Below are 19,183 nucleotides of genomic sequence, written 5' to 3'. Positions count from 1 at the left end.
CCGCCCCACCTCCGGCCTGACCCTCACCCTTCTCTCCCTGGTGCTGCCTCACTCCCTCTGATGTGCCTGGTGGGGCCCATGACGCCAGGAGGGGTGGAGCCAGGGCAGGAGGAGGCAGAGCCCAGCCGCACCTTTGGTCACGTCACTGACTTGGTACTTGTAGTCAGGGCTGCCGCAGGTCCAGGACATGTCGTCCATGGTGAACGACTGGTTGGAGCGCAGCATGATGACCTCAATGGCACTTGACTTCAGCAGCACGATCTGGTCCTCAGGCGTGAGGTCTCTGCCAGGGAGGGGGCGGGGGCAGGGGTGGGGGAGGTCAGGTTACTGATCAAGACCATCAGGTCCTGCAAAACAGTGCAGTGCTTTGACAGGTATACATCTGCCAGGTGACCAGCATGTGCCCTGGGTCTTCCATCGAGGAGCTTGCAGCCTGGTTGGAAAGAACGAGACTGTTTCTTGAGGGAGAACGACCTGAGAACAACTCAAAGCTGTGACCAAATGCCAACTGATGTAGCTCAGCTACTAAGACAGGGAAAACCCAGTGACTTTCCAGGGTCTCCAAGGTCGGAGCAGCCATGGCTCTTCTAGGGTTAGGAAGATAGAGCCTGAAGAAGCTCCCAGGGCTATGGCATGAATATGGTCATCTGCAAAAGCATGGCCAGAGCCATCCCCAATGGCTCCCATGCTTTCTTTCCCTCTCCCTCTTTCTGCCCTTCGGTCCGTCCAGTAGTGAAGTCAACTCTGTCTCCAGGACATCTCTGGACCCCCACTCCCACTGAGCTGCTCTGATTCAGAGCTCCATCAGCTTTTTCAGTTGCCTCTTACTGGACTCCTGGAGTCAAGTCTCTCGTTCACCTTTCTTACTCCTGCTACAGGGACGTGTCACTCCTGCGCTCAGAAATCCCCACTGACTATCAAATGCCCCAGGATCAAGCCCGTACTCTTGGCTCCGACCTGTCTTTCCAGCCCCCGTTCCCATCACAGACTCCACCAGCCCTCCACGCTAACATCGGACTACTCCACATTCAGATGCTAGGCATTCTCATGGCACCATGCCTTTGAACATGGGACAGCTCCAGCTTAGAGCGCCCATCTTCTGCTCGAGCCCACCTTTCTGGTCCTGAATCCAGTGAGGTCTCCCTTGGATTCCTCCACCCTTCGATTCTCTTCATAGAATTAGAGCCATTCCCTTCCGACCTGCTGCACATTGCCTGTAATCCTATTTTGCCCTTTCCCCTTCTTTGCCTCTGTCCTTTAGATACTTCTCTCTGGCTCTTCATCGTAAGCTACTTGAGGGCCAGCACCTCTTCATTACTTTAGTGTTGCCCTCACACTGTTCATTGAGCCCTGACCATGAGGAGAGGGTCAACAGCTATGTGTCGATGAGTCAAAAGGCTCATGACTAGTTCCATTATTCTGAGTCACGAGCTGGGCTTGTCTGAACAATGACAAAGAAAAAGCAGGACCCACAGATCACATTGCTTCCTCTTTTTTCCTCCCTTTCTCTTTCTGTGTATTTCCTCCTGGATATCCTGTCGACGGGCTGTCGTCCCCTGTGGCTGCACTTTGGAAAGTAAAAAGGTGGGAAACGGATATGAACTGAGGAGAGTCCTGTATCAACAGGTGATGGATGAGGAGGCGTGAAAGGGCTTGCAGGATTAGATGACCACCAAAGGGCCTACAGTGAAGGAAAATCACAAAGTGCTAGGGTTGGAAGGCCCCACTTAGAGGCTATGTGGTCCAATTCCTTCCTCAGCATTCCTGACAGACGGCTCTCACACAGTCTCTGCAGGACTCCCCCAGTGCCAGGGAGCTCCTGGCCTCTGGATACAGCCATGGAGTGCGTGGTTTTGGGGTTAATAGCCTCTTCTGTTGGGCTCTAAGCCACGTGATCACACACTCATCCGCTGCTTGTAGTTCTGTCCTCTCAAGGAACACGGAACCAGACTTCTCCATTAGCCGTGGGACATCCCTTTAACCATTTCAGGAGAGCCACCATGTCCCTCCTTGCCTTTTCTCTGGAATAAATAGCCCTGATGCCATGGCATCTAGATGTCTCACCATCCTTGTCACCTTTTTCTGGGTGCTCAATCCACATTGAAAAAATAAAAACTAACACCACCCCCATTTGGGTTTTAATTCATTATACGAGTAAAACATGTTCATTATCAAATCTTTGGAAAATACAGTCTCCCACCCACCTATTTTTGGGCATTTTGGTTGCTTCTAAGTTTTGCTGTTATAAGGAATTCCGTGAGGAACATTTTTTTTTTTTTTTTTTTTTTTGCTGTACGCGGGCCTCTCACGGTTGTGGCCTCTCCCGTTGCGGCGCACAGGCTCCGGACGCGCAGGCTCAGCGGCCATGGCTCACGGGCCCAGCCGCTCCGCGGCACGTGGGATCTTCCCGGACCGGGGCACGAACCCGTGTTCCCTGCATCGGCAGGCAGACTCTCAACCGCTGCGCCACCAGGGAAGCCCTGTACATAACCTTTTGTTCAATGGCCCACTCAAAATGGATGGCCAGAAGTGAACAAACATCCCATGGGTGCCTGGCTAGAGAGATTTCAGCGGGATCACTGCCTGCTGTGATCCAGACATACTACTTCTACGAAAGCAAACCTAGAAATGACCTCAAATTACCACCCACAGCCTGGAAATACAGGGACTTTCTAAGTGCAGCTGACAGCCAGAACTGGCAATGGTAGTGGGTGGCGGTAGCGGTGGAGATAAAGGGGAACTCAGTAAGAGACCTCGTTCCTGCTGTGATGGGCACCAGCTCCGGCTCTGGGCCTCCTCCCTGGACCTGAGTAATATTTACACCCTGATCAGTTTCCACACCTGTGGCCACTTCTGGGCACCTGTGAGGTGCTCTGGAGATGTCTCGTCTTCCCCACCCCCCTAGGCAGGGTCCAGCCTCTCCCCATCTGCCTTCCCTCGGTACCTCTTGGCACCCTTATCTCTTCACCGTGGCTATTCATATGTCTATCTCTTCCATCAGACGCTGAACCTCTGGAGGTCAGGGACTGTGTCCTAGTCATCTTTTATCCCTCACAGTTTATGTAATAAGCAAGCTAATTGTTGGACAGATGAATAAGTGAATATAGAGGAAAGGGCATAGGAGGAGGGTCGCACTATGACCCCAGGCCTCTGACCCAGGAAGGAGCCCCTGGGGATGGAAATGGCAGTGAGGTTGAAGGCGTTTAGCCCTCTGGGGTTGTTTGGGCCTGGTCCCTCATGCACCCCTCTGGGCGTGAAACCTGTGGTCCTTGGTTCTCGGATCCAAGATGGCTCCTGGCCACGGAGTCGCTGTTCCTGACACCGCTTCCTCCATGCATTTCTTTTGCAGGGCTGAAGGAGGGGGATTTGTGGGGTGCAGACCGAGAGGCTGAGGCAGAAAAGGTGGGAGCCAGGGGCAGGGCCAAGGCAACACCACAGGGCAGTCCACACCCAGCACAGCCCATCCAGTCCTGCCCACAATGGAATCTTGTCCTGTGCTCTCCCCTCCACTCACCCACACAGACGTCTCATCCTGCCCTCCCCACACCCTCCACCCCCGCCTCCAGGCAGCAAGATCAAAGCCACCAGGGACGCAGTAACTGTTCTTTCACTTCTTGGAAAAACAGAACCTCTAAGTGCAGGAACCGGCAGAACCAGAGAACTGTTGGGCTGCCCCCGCCTGGGTCCTATGGAAGCCTGGGCTCTGGCCCCCCTCCTGGTGCAGCATCAGCTCCACCCATTCCCAGAGATCATCCACGTAAATGTCCCCACAGAGCTCTTGCTGAAGCCTGCTCCATTTGTGTTGGAAAACATTCCACTTTGGGACTTCTCAAGACATGCTGAAGCCAGAAAAGTTAACCCAAGCGCGTTTAGGATTGATTTAATTGATTTTGCTTCCATAGCTGGGTGGCTCCGATACCTGCTCATATATACCTCACTTTGGCCAGGACTGCAGGGCTAGACCAGGGAACTCTGGAGGATGAGGCTTGAAAGGGAAGGAAGGGGGTAGACTTCAGCTCATCCTCGGGGAGAGGAACTCAGGGGCAGGTGGTGCTATTTTGTGCGAGGGTATATGTGGCGAAGGGAAGGGATGGGGGCCAAGAGAAAAACTGGGGCTCAGGTTACTTAGTGGAGGGGGCTGCATTGGGGTAATCTGGTTAAATGGGTCACTTTCTTTTTAGGACAGTTTTCCCATGTGGGCAATCCCAGCCACCAAACCTTAGCATCTGGACAGGGCTTCAGGTGCCCTCTGGTCCAGCTCCCCACTAGGCAAGGTTTGGGGACCGTGTAGATGAGAGCTGCTCCTGGAATTAGGATGAGAGCCGCCTGCTAGAGTGTATCCATCAACACCTTGAAGTGTTTTTTTCTCTAGCTGTTTACACAAAACAAGACTTTGGGAACACGTGCAGTTTGCAAACAGTAATGAAAAGAGTGGGGAGGGATCTGGAACTTGTACTAAGAGGAATGTTGTCGTCAGTTCCAAGGAAAGACTCTGGGGGGTAAATCCCAGGCCCAGTGCGATGCTGACCTCACAGGGGACACCCGTTCTGCCTGCAGAGTGGCCTTTACTCTATTTGATGTAACCAAAATGTGCGATACAGTAAGAGCGTCTCAACACCACTTGATGGTTTCTCTCCTTTATAATTTTCACATTAATCCCAGGAAAGAACATTGGTGAATCCCTGGTATTTGAATTGGTGCGAGGCATAAAATAACACAGAGCGGGTTGTCTCAGGACAGAAACAAACTGGGATGCGCTGGGTTTAGCTGTGTGAATTACCATCATTTAGCTGGCAATGCAGCAATTTAGACAGTAGCTGATGGCTTCCCTACACGCCAGAGATTCACCAAACAATAAATGGCACCTCGTGTTAGCTTCCATCCAGAGCTGGCCAACGTCCAGTCATTTTCCAGCTCCCAGTATTCTAGCGTTGAATGCAAGCATCAGTATTGAGGAAGCATTCTACCCCTTCTGCTACAGCTGCAACTATTGCTACTACTTGAAATGATGAGAGTATTGCTTCATATTAATTAATTTCTTTCTTTTTTTTTTGGCCACGTCACGTGGCATGCAGGATCTTAGTTCCTCCACCAGGGATTCCCCCTGCAGTGGAAGGCGGATCCTTAACCACTGGACCGCCAGGGACGTTTATTCATTTATTTCTTGACCACAATGTGTATCTATTTGATGACAATGTCCCAAATGAACTTTTAGAAAGCATGAAGCTATTGATATACATAAATATAGATATAACTGCCTCCCAACATATCTACTAAAAGCGTCAACTTTTATGTACTTTTAAGAATATTTAACATTGCATGACCATTTAAGTATAAGTATTATAGATAGCATTATTACCAAAATAATAGAACATTTGAATGAATGAATGAAATTTGTATGAATGAATCCATAAGGGGGGAGGGTCTTTACTCCAGTAGAACTCCTTATACTTACCTACTTTGGCAAAAAAGATCTCAGTATGATTAGGAAATAGCCTTGGGTGAAGGGTAAATTGGGTGAAAGATGCCCAGGTTACATGTACAAGTGCGTCTCCCTCTAGGATTCCTAAATTACATCACAAGCCCAACCCTTTTTCCTCTCTAGCACTTCATCCTGGTTTCAGAATTGGGTGTGCAGGATTAATGTAGGTTTAATTTAAAAGGATAATATGAGGAATAGATCCAAGGCAGCTGGAGTGGACACAGCAGTGAACTAAGAGTTCTTAACCCGGCTCTGACACGCGTACTCCAACACTAGAAATCCTGGTGTTGGCCATTGAAACTCACTGGGCTCCTGTTCCATCACATAGAAAGTGTAAGGGATGGATGGCTCTCCAGTGCTGGCCTGCCGAGTAATGCTGGATGGGCTGCATTTTTTTTTTTTTTTTTTTTTTTTTTTTGCCGTACGCGGGCCTCTCACTGTTGTGGCCTCTCCCTTTGCGGAGCACAGGCTCCGGACGCGCAGGCTCAGCGGCCATGGCTCACGGGCCCAGCCGCTCCGCGGCATGTGGGATCTTCCCGAACCAGGGCACGAACCCGTGTCCCCTGCATCGGCAGGCGGACTCTCAACCACTGCGCCACCAGGGAAGCCCGGGCTGCACTTCTTAAATACAGATTCCTGGGCCTTGCCCAGAGATTCTGACTTAGGAGGTCTGGGGTAGGGCCTGAGGCTGTATTTTGGGAAGAAGTAGATTGGTACTTTCCGAGCCTTCTTTGGGCTCAGTCTAGGATTCTGACTCTGTTCCCTGGATGTCCCAGAAGCTCCTTACCTGAACCCTGGGATCATCTTGGCAAAGCCGATGACCTTTTGGATACTGTAACTGACCAGGTCAGCCAGGTGGGGCAGCATGGAGAGCTGGGACAGGTCCAGGGTCACAGAAGGGTCATCAGAGTCTTCTTCACTCAGATCCAGGTTGGAGAAGCCCGTTGGCTCCATCGTATCTGGGGAAGGATGAGGGAAGAGAAGGAACTACTTGAGCCAGGCTTCCTTCTGCGAGGCCCCACGAGGCCCTCCTACACCCTGGCAGCAGGGCCAGCTGGGAATCCCGGAGTCACCACCTCTCTCCAAGGTCACTTCAGCCCAGGCTTCCCCCTAGGGTTCCCTGTGTCTTCCTTCAACAGAGCAGGGCAGGAAAACCAAATATCAGAGACACTCTGAGATAAGAGACTTCTTTAAGACGTGATTTTACATGTTGTTCCTAATGATCTCGAATCAAAGATGCATTTGGAACCAATAAACTTGTGGAAAACAATGTTCAACCTCACTAGTGATCAAAGAACGGCCAAGAAGAACATCTACTTTCCTACTCTAAACTAGAAGCAAGTACGTTTATATGTTGACTCCAGTGTTTGTAAAGATGCAGGGAATTAGGCAATCCTTGTGCAGCGCTGGGGTGTAAAGGAGGCATACATTTGTGCAACTAATCTAGAAAGCTATTTGACCGTGAGGGTCAAAAGCCTACAATTATGTACACTCTATGACCAGTAATCCTACTTCTGTGAATTCAACGTAAGGAAAAATTCAGAATAAGTGCAAATATTTAGCCACAAGCATACTGTTATCTTAATGAAGAGCTGGGAAAAAAATCTAGATATCTAGTGATAGGGGTTTAGATATGTTATTGTACATTACACCCCAGAATACTATGCAGCCTTTAAAGATTATATTCTAGGTGTGTACTGAATGGTATGAAGATATGACATAATATACTATCAAGAGAAAAAAGCAAGTTACCAGACTGCATATAGCACAATTCCATTTCTGAACATATATATGTGTTTAAAAATAATTGGTAGGGCTTCCCTGGTGGCGCAGTGGTTGCGCGTCCGCCTGCCGACGCAGGGGAACCGGGTTCGCGCCCCGGTCCGGGAAGATCCCATATGCCGCGGAGCGGCTGGGCCCGTGAGCCGTGGCCGCTGAGCCTGCGCGTCCGGAGCCTGTGCTCCGCAACGGGAGAGGCCACAACAGTGAGAGGCCCGCGTACCGCAAAAAAACAAAACAAAACAAAAAAATAATTGGTAAAAGATACATCACAGTGTTAACCGTGAATATCTTTGGGTGGTAGGATTAAAGATTATATATAGTATACATAATTTAGTTTATATTTTCCGAATGTCTACAATGAACACATATTACTTTTATATAATAATTTTTTAAAAGTTAAAAATGTTAACTAGTTTGAATTTTTCCATAAATATACGCTATACTGAACATACCATGGGGGGGTGGTAAACACCTCAAATTAATTAACCTCTGAGAAGAAATCAAAACCTCTAAACAATATAAAATTATTATGAAAAGTTGAAGTACAGACCAATGTATAGCAATGCAGAGTGGCCCTCTTTTCTTTTCCCCCCGGCTGTGCCGCAAGGCTTGTGGGATCTTTGTTTTCCGACCGGGGATTGAACCCGTGCCCTTGGCAGTGAAAGCGCAGAGTCCTAACCACTGGACCACCAGGGAAGTCCCCAGATTGCCCCTCATTGAATATACCATAAAGTAAAAAGAGCAGGAAAGTGGGTAGAGAAAATTACCACAGGGGAGGGGTTAACTACAAGGTTAACTACAAGGTGTGGGGCTCAGAGGATCAGTTATCTGTGCAGTGGTCAATGCAGGTGAGTAGACACATGGCCAACTCCACTGTTATCTCTGTCTAGTTGACACAGGGAGCCCTCCCACCTACTCTGGATCCGGGCACAGATCCATCAATGAGTCTGGAAGTACCATATCTGAGGATTCTAGTTCCCCAGAGGGGAGGGGGCTTTCCCATCCTTGCCTTTCTACAGGCCCCAACCAGAGGGCAGCTGGGTTGGGTGAGAGAGGTAAAAAGATGAAGGCAAGGGCAGGGGAAGATGAGGCAGAAGATGAAGAGGATGGTAGGAAAGGACCATAAGAGGAAAGCAAGGATGAGCTGGAAGGGACAGGTCCTCCAGGGCCTCAGGGGCCCCCCCAGGGCTTGAGGGGAAGGCGGGCTGTAGCGGGACCCACATCTTCTCTTTCCATGCTGAATTCCACCTTCCAAAGACTCAGGCTCTGGTGACTGTAGTTAACAACACTGTTTGTTGTATTTGAAAGTTGCTAAGAGAGTACGTCTTAAAAGTTATCACAGGGGCTTCCCTGGTGGCGCAGTGGTTGGGAGTCCGCCTGCTGATGCGGGGGACGTGGGTTCGTGGCCCGGTCCGGGAGGATCCCACGTGCCGCGGAGCGGCTGGGCCCGTGGGCCATGGCCGCTGGGCCTGCGCGTCCGGAGCCTGTGCTCCACAACGGGAGAGGCCACAGCAGTGGGAGGCCCACGTGCCGCAAAAAAAAAAATAATAATAAAAAATAAAATAAAATAAAATAAAAGTTATCACGGGGGGAAAACATCTTTGTAACTATGTGAGGTTAACTAAACTTACTGTGACAATCATTTTGCAATATATACATATATCACATCATTATGTTATACACCTTAAACTAATACAATGCTATATGTCAGTTATATCTCAATAAAACTGGAGAAAACAAAACCCCAAATGAAACAAACAAAAAAACCCCAAGGGCCCGGGCTCAAAGTACCATTTAAAGGAATCCGGTCACTCCCAGGAAGGGAGCCAGGGGCCGAAGGCTGGCTTCGAGGAAAGAACAGAGGCTCTGCAGGCAGACCCCGCCCACCGGACCCCAGTTTGGCCTCTTCCTCAGTGTCCTCCACGTGGGCCCTCAGGAAAGCCCCGCCTCTTCTCTAAGAAAAGCTGTTTTTCTGAGGACGTTGTGTGGCACACAGTATGTAAGTGCTGTCCTTCCAGCTGCAGCCAAGGACAGGTGGGCTGGGGAAGCCCTGGGCTCTCTGGGAGGGGGCGTGCAGTGCCACTTACCTGGAGAGGAGGTGTAGCGATCTGAGAAGGAGGAGGATGAGTTTGCAGAGAAGCTGGGCGTGTGTATCAACCAAGGCCCTGAGGGATGGTTCCCTTCATTCTCACCCTCTCGAACCGGAGGCTGGAGGGAAAGGTGGAGTGTCAGAGGCTCACACTTGGAGGTCACCTTCCTACCCCAGCCCTGATCTCTGACAGGAGGGGGAGTCCTCGCCAGGGTCGGAAGGCCAGAGCAGCCTCCGTCCCTTCCCAGCTTCTGGGCCCAGATCCCCCCTCGCCCTCCGTCCCCCTCCGAGCCCGGGCTCTGCCGGTGGCTCATGCTGTACTCGGAACTGGCTGAAGTCGGCGTAGGTGGGGTCATAGGTCTTGTGGTGGGCGTCCAGCAGGATGGCGATGATATGCTGCTGCTCTTCGGACAGCTTCGGCCGCAGGCTGTCCTTCAAGGCCTCCTCTTCCTTCCTCTTGAGGATCATCTCCCGCTTCCGCTGCACCTCTTCATCAGTCAGGATGACTGTGGGGCGGGAAGGGGGGAGTCAGGAGGGCTCCCCTGCAGCGCCTCCAAGGAACCTTCCTCCAGGTAAAGGCACGAGATGGAAGGGGCTGTGCCTCACACTTGGAGCTCACCGGGCCGTCCTGCCACGGGGACCCCAAGCCCACAATACGAATGGAAGATTGCGTGTTCTATGTTGAAAAGGCAGGCACGTGAGAGAGGAGGAGATAGAGGATTTGAGAGATGGGATGCTTGGGCATTGTTAGGGAGCCTGGGAGCTCAACAACAAGGTGTCTGACTCTGCACAGACTGAGCTCTCCAGGCTTTCGTTTGCTTGTTTCTAAAATGAGAAGTTTGGACCATATGATCTCTTCTAAGTCCCTGTTTTGTTCCTTCCTCCATAAAGCGTGCATATGTGGGGAATCCTACCTCCAAGGACCGACTGCTTTGAGACCTGAATGCAGGCCTACCACAGAGCAGATGCTCACTAAACGTTTGTTCTTGTAGCTTCTATCCCCTCCCTGTATTCCCTGATCCCGAGGGAGACACTGGGGGGAGGGAGGGCGCACAGTCACGGCGATAGAGGCTAGATAGGAGGTGCTGAGAAGACCTCACACGGCCTTCCCCACATCCAAGTTTCCAGGCTTGTGATTTACTGTGACCAACGTAGAAAGACTTTGCCTCTTTGGTTGGACCAAAACAACCCCTGCCTCGGCCAGTCCAGTCTTGAAATGACTGCCCAAGGAAGTTTTCGAGTCCTCTGGAAGCCCCCAAGCATAGCAGCTCACAGCTCTAATCTGGGAAGCTCTCTCCAGCGGCTGGCCAGTGTCTCGGACCTTGGGGGTCCCCTGCCCCCTGCAGGCTGTGCAGGGGCTCCGGGCCTCCCCATGCTGGGGCAGCTGCCCGGAGGGTGGGGCTGGGAGCAGGGGTGCTTAGCACAGCAGCCGGGCACACAGACCTCCCGGCTGGGGCTTGCAGAGAGCTGACGGCAGGAGTGGGCGCTGGGGCCCTCGGCCTGCAGCTGCTTGCTCTGTGCTAGTCTTGCCAGGGCATCTGCCCACAGAACTGAGAGTTTCACAAGAGCAGGGAAAGGAACCAGAACCCCAGAGTGGGTGGGTGCCCGGCTTCGAGAAAGGCCTATTGGCCTAGGCCCCTTGGGCGGGGGAAGGACGAGAGAAGTTGGGGGGGGCGGGGAGGGAGAGCCTGTCGGGGGTGGGAGTGGGCACAGCAGGAAAGGGAAGCCTGCTGCAAAAGATGGCCTGTTTCTTCCAGAGCTGAAACAAACTATACCTAGAGGAAGACTGGGGTGGACACCACGCCCAGGTTACTGACTCACCTGCCCAAAGAGCTGCCAGCCCTCCTCCCACAGAGGGTGTCTGCTCAGACCCCAGGAGATCGAGCAGGGTGGGAGAGGGAGAATCCCATTCAAGGCAGGGTGCAAGGCCCTAGCCTGGGGAAGCCAAGATTAGGTGTCGGGTCTTTCCTGCTCACCTGAGGGGCAGGCAGAGGAGGTGATGAGGCTGCAGCCGGGGTGCTGGCTCTGTGTGCCCACAGGCATGCTTCTCAGCCCCGACAGGGCTCTGATAACCCCCTGTGATTCTATGATGTCACTCTCCTGCTCAGAAACTTTTTCTGGATCCTTCCTGCTTACCATGCCCCAACTAAAGTCAAGATTCTCTGTGATTTCCCTTCTTGCTAACTTTCCAACCTCATTTCCCGGTGCCTCTGGACACAGCTTCTGCTCTAGTCACGTTGGGTTTGCTGACCTGTGAATGTGACCTGCTCACTCTTGCCACTGCATTTCTCCTTGTGCTGGATGCCTGTTCAGCTGGGTCTTCTCTCCCCAGTAGCCATGCAAGCTCTATTGGTTCTCCAGCACCCAGTTTACAGCCCTCTCGTACGACGAGAGGCTTTCTTATGGCCTTGATCTGCACTGAGCCGTTTTTCCCACACACACTGGCACCCGATCGTTTTTCAATCTGTTACATTTACGGTTAGTACAGGTCCCAGTAAATGCCTTTATAGAGAGAGCCTAAGAAGTTCAAGGTCTCCTTCACTGGAACTGCAGGCTACCTAAGGGTGGGGGCCACATCCTGCAATGCCTGTGTCTTCCCCACCAAGGCTAGCCCAGTGGGGCTTCCTCAATAGTCTGATGCACTGGACACCCAACGCATCAACACTGGCTGTACCTACTATGTGCTGGTCGTCATCCTGGCTCAGGAAAGAATGGTGAGAAGTATAGCAATGCTGCATGTTCCCTACCATGTCGGAATGGCACACGCCACATGCCAGTCCACCAGATCACTGAGCAAAGCTTACATTTTTAATTTAAATAATTGTGATTGAAGTATTTTCAAGACAGAATACCTTGTAACAGAACACCCGTAACATCATGTAACCTTTGCTTGATGATTCAGAGGCATCGTTCTGAATAATTCTTGGACTTTGCAGGGACAAGGTTATAACCTCAGAATTGTATGGAGCTGTTTTCCTGCACTATATGACTCAGCCAGCTGTGATTTTGGGTTCTTGTACTACTTTTCATACCAGTCCAGCCCGCTCTCTTCAGCTATGTGTTGTCTCTTCTTATTTGTGTGTCTCTAGAAGTATGCCTTATCCCCCTTAAGAGTTATTTCTAATCTGTTGGGAGCTGGAAATCCTGGTGATCAAGCTGTATGTAATAAAAATAGAGGTTTATTTGAATGTACCCGGCACTATTCTAAGTGCTTCTATATATTAACTCACATTACTTAGTCCTTGTAATAACCCCTAAGGCAGGTACTATTATCCTTACTTTGCAGATGAGGGAACTGAGGCCCAGAGAGGCTGTAGAGCTTGTTCAGAGTCACACAGCAAACAAGTGGTGGAGCTGGTATTTGGGCCTGGGCAGTCTGGCTCTACAGTCCAAGGTCCTAACCACTACCCCGTACTGCCTGTGACTATAATTGGCTATGAATGCTCAGCAGGACCCTGGTCCTCAGCCATGGAGTCCTGACACACAAGGTGTTCCAATCCATCTGAAGAGTGTGAAAAAGTAAATAAAGTCGCAGAGCTTGTAAGTGATTTATCTTAAAAGGAAAAAGTTAAAAGAGATTTGAGGTTAACCTTATGACACTGATCTTCTCCCTCACTTCTAGCAAATAGTGACCACCATCCCATGTGTGGTACTAGAGGAAGAAATGCTAAGATCCACTGGTTTCAAATAAAGGCTGCCAATCCATGGGCCTCCCTCTAGGCAATGTTTTCTGAGGACTAATAAGTCATAAGTCTCTCACATATGCAGATGTTGTTGTGACTTATGAAATAAGTCATTTGTTTAAAGGGGCTGTCAATTTCATAGGATTTAAAGAATCATTTTCTCAATGAATTGCTACTAAAAATACCATTATTATCATGTAGGAGGACACTTTTTTTGTTTGTTTGTTTTATCTTTTGTGTTTTTTTGGCTAAACAATAGAAATTTATTTCTCACTAGGAGGCACATTTTGAAGTTAAAAGCCACTCAAGTTAAAAGCCCGCTGATGGGCTCTCCAGTGAATAAAGGACATGAGCTGTGTACAGGGGTTTTGTGAAATCTATATGGCTGCTTAGTCTCTTCCCAGGTCCTTGCTGAGTGTGCAAACGGCTTTGCTCAAGTTAATCCCAGGCAAGATATTCCCTGTTCCATAAAGTCTAGAACAGAGCTAGGGGGTCAAGATCTGAAAGCGCGAACAACTTAAAAACATTTCAGTTTGCCACAGGTGGCCTAAGAACAACATTAGGGAAACAGACATAAAATTTTCCCAAATGAATGACATTGACAATATCAGATTTGGGAGATCTTCCTGATATATAAATCAGTGGGAGACGCAGAGTTACAAAGAAGCATAATGGGGAGCTAATATTCAATCATTCAACACATATTTACTGAGTACCTACGAAGTGCCAGGGGCTGTGCTCATGCTGGGCAGAAAAGATGTACATGTGTAAAAACATTAAACAAGTTCACATGTGCAGGCCAGGTCTACAAGAGGCCAGAACTCAACTGTGAAATGTCTTGGGCTCCAAGGACATCAAGTCAACCTGGACTTGAAGAGAGAGAGAGTCTTTAGCGGGAACAAACTCTCTTCTGCTCATCTCTTAGGGCCCCAGGCAGTGCCTGGAAATGCACAGTGGAGGAGCTCTGGCCCACTGAGGGGAGTGGGGGGACAAGGGGAGGGGGGCCGAGGGGCTGTGCTGGGGTGGAGCCCACAGGCCTGACCTTTGGAAACAGGCCTAGATTATTAGCTTTGGAGGCATGATATTTTAATTTCTCTGAATTTGCTCTCTTCTACCACAAAAAATAAAAACAGAAGTATTTACGTATTTAGGGATTGTTTCGGACTTTAACAAGAAAGTACTAGTGCCTGACACCGGTACAGTAAGTGGTCAATAAACATTGGTTCCCACAGGCATCTCCTCCGCTTCTTGTGCCTCCTCTAGGAAAGAGTCACCTCCCTGTCCCCACCAGAAAGGAGCCTGGGTTTGCAGATCCCTTCAAAGGAAGCCCTGGGGTGCCCTGTGGTTTTACGAATGTTGACACTCAGTTGTCTCTAGGAGGCTAGGCCTTGGGGATGACAGCCAGCATGGGTGATACATAAGCAGCTCTCCCAGGGACCTGAGCTGGGGAGTTCCAGGCCCCCCAAAGCTTGGCTAACCTGAGGCAGGAAATAGAGCTCTTCCTGGAGGACCTTCCCTTTGGGGCAGTGGAAAGAATAAGCCTCGCGTTGGCCTAACATTTCTATTACAAATGGAGCTCTGGGGCCCAGACCCCAAAAGCGCGGCTCTACCAGCCCATCCCTAACTCAGCACAGCTCCCTGCACCAGCATGGCAAGAGTGGTGGGTACAGGGCTGCCCTGGGCATAGAGGAGGAGGTGGACACGGGGCTCCATCCGAGGGACTGAGGCTGAGATTAGGGTGGCTGAGGCACAAAGCTGACCAGGGGCTGGGGGTGGGCATCCGCTTCCGGATAGCTGGCCCCCCACCACGTGGTGTTCCTGGGGTGGGAGCACCCTGAAACACTCAAAGCCTGCTCATCACGGTGGATGCAGTGCTCTCCACGGGGACCAGGAGTGATCTAGGAGGGGACAAAGAGCTGGATTCTAGTCTCAACACGCTTTCTGACTCCAATCCTGGTATTAATATTTTTGCCTTTCTGGGTCTCAGATGATTTCTAAGTGTGCTTCCTGTTCTAAGCGGATGGAACATCTCTTTTCTCCTGAGACATAGGAGAGGCACTTCTGGGACATCAGTGAGGCTGGACCTGACCAGAACTCCTGTGGCAGAGCCTTACTGAGTTCCAGGTGTAACTCTGGGCCATTCTTGGTTGGCTGGAGCCTTAGAACCATGGCCCCCTGCCCTGTGGAGGCTGTGTGCTCAGAGGGGGCAGGGGCAGGGGCGGCGCACGCTGCTTCCTGTTTACGTCCAGCCTAGCACCTTGAACAGAGCAGGCTGCGCTAAGCCAACGTGTGAGAAGCTCCACGAGGCACCCAGGCCTTGAGCCTCCATGACGCCAGGATAAACACGAGTTGGGCGGGGCAGGGGGCCCGGGCTAGGAGTGATCAGCGTGCCCAGGCCTGCATTCTACCATGGGGGCGAGGAGGAACGATGGCCTGGACGCTTCTTCCAGAGCTGCTGGCGTTGGCTGGGGAGCTGTTATCGGGAGTGAGGGGCCGTGGCCCACCAGAAGGGAGCCTGTCAAGGCCCGAGGAGGCCTCACTGGGGCTGCCACTTGGCCTCTGTTTCCCCAAAACACAGCATTTTTTCCCATCAAGGAAGAAATTTCCCATCCCCTCAGCCCTGTCCCGTGGCTTTTTCCTTGTTCCAGACACGTCTCCCCTGTACCTAACCTCTCCAACGCCCACCCCCCGCCCCCCAGAATTGGCCCCATGACCAGGAGGGCCTCCAGGGGTGGCTGTATCTGAAGGTCCCTGCTAAGTCTCCTCAGGCCCATAGCTTAGCAGGGCACGGCCCCCATCCCAGGCCCCGGAAGGGATCAGGGTACAGCTCACAGGTGGAGGAGAGCAAAAGGCACAGAGCAGGGAATAGTGTGCAGAGGGCACCCATGACCAGGCCAGCCCAGGGCCCTTGCTTCCAGCCCAGGGAGGGCCTGGCCAGCCCTTCCCAGCATCCACTGAATTCAATGGTTACTCTGCTTACCAAGTAACTGGCACTAGAGCTCAGATGCAAAGTCCAGGGGTTATTTTTAGTTTAGCTTAGTTTTGTTTTGTTTTGTTTTGTTTTGGCCACGCCACACAGCATGTGGGATCTTAGTTCCCGACCAAGGATCCAGCCCGCGCCCCCTGCATTAGAAGCACGGGGTCTTAACCACTGGACCGCCAGAGAAGTCCCCAAGGGTTGTTTTTAACAGTGGGTCAGAACATGTTAACCTGCCGCATTGGTCCTCTTCTGCAATGCCAGTGCTGGACAGGAAGTCCTAGAGGATCGCTCCTCTTTTTCAATCTGGATCTAGAGGGTCCTCCTAGAGTCTAGGGCTTCCCCTTACAGGATCTTTCCACCTAGTCCTGGACACCAGCCCTCGGATCTGCTCACTGGGCCAGAGTGGCTGGAAGGCTAGGGTGGGGCAGAATCCCCATGTCAGCCAGGCTCTGAATATTTCTCCTCCCCATCACTCCTGCCCCTCTCCACTCACAGCAGCTCTCTCTCCCAAAGTCCAAAGAACCCTGGGGTCCTTGAGCCTCATCCTTTCCCCAAAGGTCTTGGAAAGAGGCTGCTGTAAGAATGGCGATGACATCTTACAGGAAGACAAATCTGGGGGGGGGGCTCATGAAGGCAGTGCCCTGCCTGTCCCTCCTCACAGGCCTCGCACAGGAGGGGCCCTTCCTGGGCCTCGCGACACACACACATATGGATCCTAAAAAGGCTGGCAGGACTCCTTGGGCCTTTGACCTTGGAGTTCCAGCCGCCCTGCCTGATGCTGCTGGTCCCACTCATGCCCGGACTCCCGACTCGACTCAGGCCCCAAATGCCGGCAGCTACAGAGGAAGGGCAAGAGGACCTTGCTGGCCAAACCTGCGTAAATGGCGGCCACCTTCCCCCGACCCCGCCCTCGCCCCGCCCAGGCCCCGCCCCTGAAACTCACACTCCTTCATCATGCCGATGTCCACACAGCGCTTGAGCCGGCAGGCCTGGCAGTGGCGGCGGTTGTCCTTGGTGATGCGGCAGTCTCCATTGAAGGGACAGGTGAACAGTGCCTTCCGCTTCATGCTCCGTCTGCGGAGAGAGCACAGACCCTCGGCTGGGTCACCTACTTCCCAGCCCCTCGGCCCTGCCTGTGGGAGAGTGGCCTGAGAGGGCTGTGATCGGGAGATCTGCCAATGCCCCCCCACCCCCCCACCCGGAGGCTCTATGTCTCCCAAGGAGGATGGCGGCCCAGCCCAGTCATTTCCTATTCTGGCCCCATCATTGGTTTTACTTACCTTTACAGTACTCTCCTCCTCCCTTTCTTTTTATTACACAGGAAATATGAGTGAATTCGCTAGCAAAAAAAATTTTTAATACTGAAATCTGCAGAGTTGCCCTCACTGCCTTTAGGGCCATCACGAGAGGCGATGAAGCTGGCCTCAGCTTTAAGTCTTCTAGAGTCAGAGATCTGTGACTAGAGCATCCCCGGTTCAGGGACAGACATGTGCACAGGTGCACAGAGAAGGGAGAAAGGGCCCAAACCATACATAGCTTCAGACATCCAGACAACCTGCCCAGAAAGAGAAGGAGCCAGATGAGCAGGTGGGTGCCTTGAGGTTTGGCCTTGGCTTTCCGAAACGTAGAGGAAGTTAAGAGTTCTGTAAGAACAGAAAACTACCGAAGAGCTCTTAGCTCTTAGCTGGCACCCCCAGCTCCACCCTGCAACCTATGTAAATTGTGTGTGTGTGCGCGCACGTGTGCATGTGTGTGCGTGTGTGTGCGCGCGTGCACGCGCACAGGCATGCGTGCAAATCCAAAGGCTCATTTTCCTAATTTTTCTAATTCCGGCTTTCTCCCCTGCTCCCAGCCACAGCACATGGGACGTTTATGAGGCTGCATAAAGTACAGCTCCCCAGAGGCTTCTCAGCATCTGTATCCTAGAGGTTCCTCTTACTGTCCCCAGCCCCAGCAAGGGGAGGCCCCAATTTTTCTGCCCCAGGACAGGTGCCAGGATTCAGCTGGGAAAAGATGGTGGTAGAATCGCTTTCTCTGTGAGCAGCGGTATCCTCCAAGGAGCTGTGGAGATGCCCAGGCCTTAGAAGCCCAGGTCCAGGCTCACCCCTTTCCCTCTCCTGGAGATGAGCTACCGATACCATCTTCTCCCGTTGTCATATACTAGTTATGTTTTTGGTGAAAAATGACTTACTGCTCACATTCACTAGAACACATACGGATTTAGGACAAACACGTTCATCGGTTGACATGGACATATGGGGACCAGACCAACTTGACCCATGGGAGAAGGGAGAAGAGACTAGAGGAACAGGAAGTCATAGGTAGTCGGACTCTAAGACCCTTAGGGCACCCCTCATTTTATGGATAGGACCCCTGAGGTGAAGAGACTTACTTGAGGTGATTTAGCAAAGAGTTGAGACTCCCAAGTTGGGACCTTAGGAATGTGAGGCTCAGCTTTTAGCTTCCTGGATTGGACATACTGTTTCATACCCAGAAACTCAAGGAGCTCGATGAAGCTGAGCCCACAGGCGAACGGCTTCAGGCAGCTGGCCCTTGAGCACAGCTCAAGGCAAAGGACACCCGGGGGTCTGGGAAGCAGGTGCTGTTGGCTTTGGACCTCGGCCCTGGTACCCTCCCAACACAGCCCTCATACCCAAGGGGTCACCAGCAGACTGGGCAATACGGGGAGGTGGAGGAGTGCTAGCTATTCGGGTGGTTTAGCCCCCAGTGCAGCCCACTGAAGGCCATGTCCTGCCCCTGCGGTGACTCCCCAGGGAGAGACTGTATCCCAGGCTCTTGCCTGTGGAAACAGAAAGCCTTTCTCCTTGTGCTTCCATACGTTTACCGCAGCTTCGCAGAGGGACAGAAGAACATGGAAGCACCTTGGTTAACCTGAAATGAGATACTGTCATCACCACAGGGCACATCGATATGTTCCCGGACATGAGATTGGCTCCCCTTTTACTCCCTTCTCTCCTTCCCACTTGAGGCGCCACCTGTTACCACAAATGCTCGGGCCCCAGAATGTCCATAATTCTCTAACCCTACTCAAGGACCAGAAGTTTCCAATTAGAGCAAACTCTCATTTCCTTTTTTTTTTAAACAACCAGGCATTTTGCCTGGGGGCTGAGCTGAGGAGCTGCTCTGTCCTCCTACCCACTGTCTTG

At 51.7% G+C, this 19,183-nt stretch overlaps 1 protein-coding gene across 1 annotated transcript; it reads right to left on the bottom strand.

Annotated features, from left to right (window-relative positions):
• Positions 1-48: 48 nt before the first annotated feature.
• LOC102985024 (vitamin D receptor) lies at positions 49-17,417 on the bottom strand. Its single transcript, XM_055083400.1, has 6 exons — positions 17,403-17,417; positions 16,960-17,173; positions 9,675-9,859; positions 9,352-9,472; positions 6,270-6,441; positions 49-283 (listed from the first exon to the last, which is right to left on the bottom strand). Exons 1-6 carry the CDS (start codon positions 17,415-17,417, stop codon positions 49-51), a joined length of 942 nt encoding a protein of 313 aa, XP_054939375.1.
• Positions 17,418-19,183: the final 1,766 nt, after the last annotated feature.

Source organism: Physeter macrocephalus, unplaced genomic scaffold (genome assembly GCF_002837175.3).
Source record: "Physeter macrocephalus isolate SW-GA unplaced genomic scaffold, ASM283717v5 random_1309, whole genome shotgun sequence".
Classification (NCBI taxonomy): domain Eukaryota; kingdom Metazoa; phylum Chordata; class Mammalia; order Artiodactyla; family Physeteridae; genus Physeter; species Physeter macrocephalus.
Note: the sequence above shows the minus strand (reverse complement) of the source record. Positions and strands in the feature narration are given on the sequence as shown.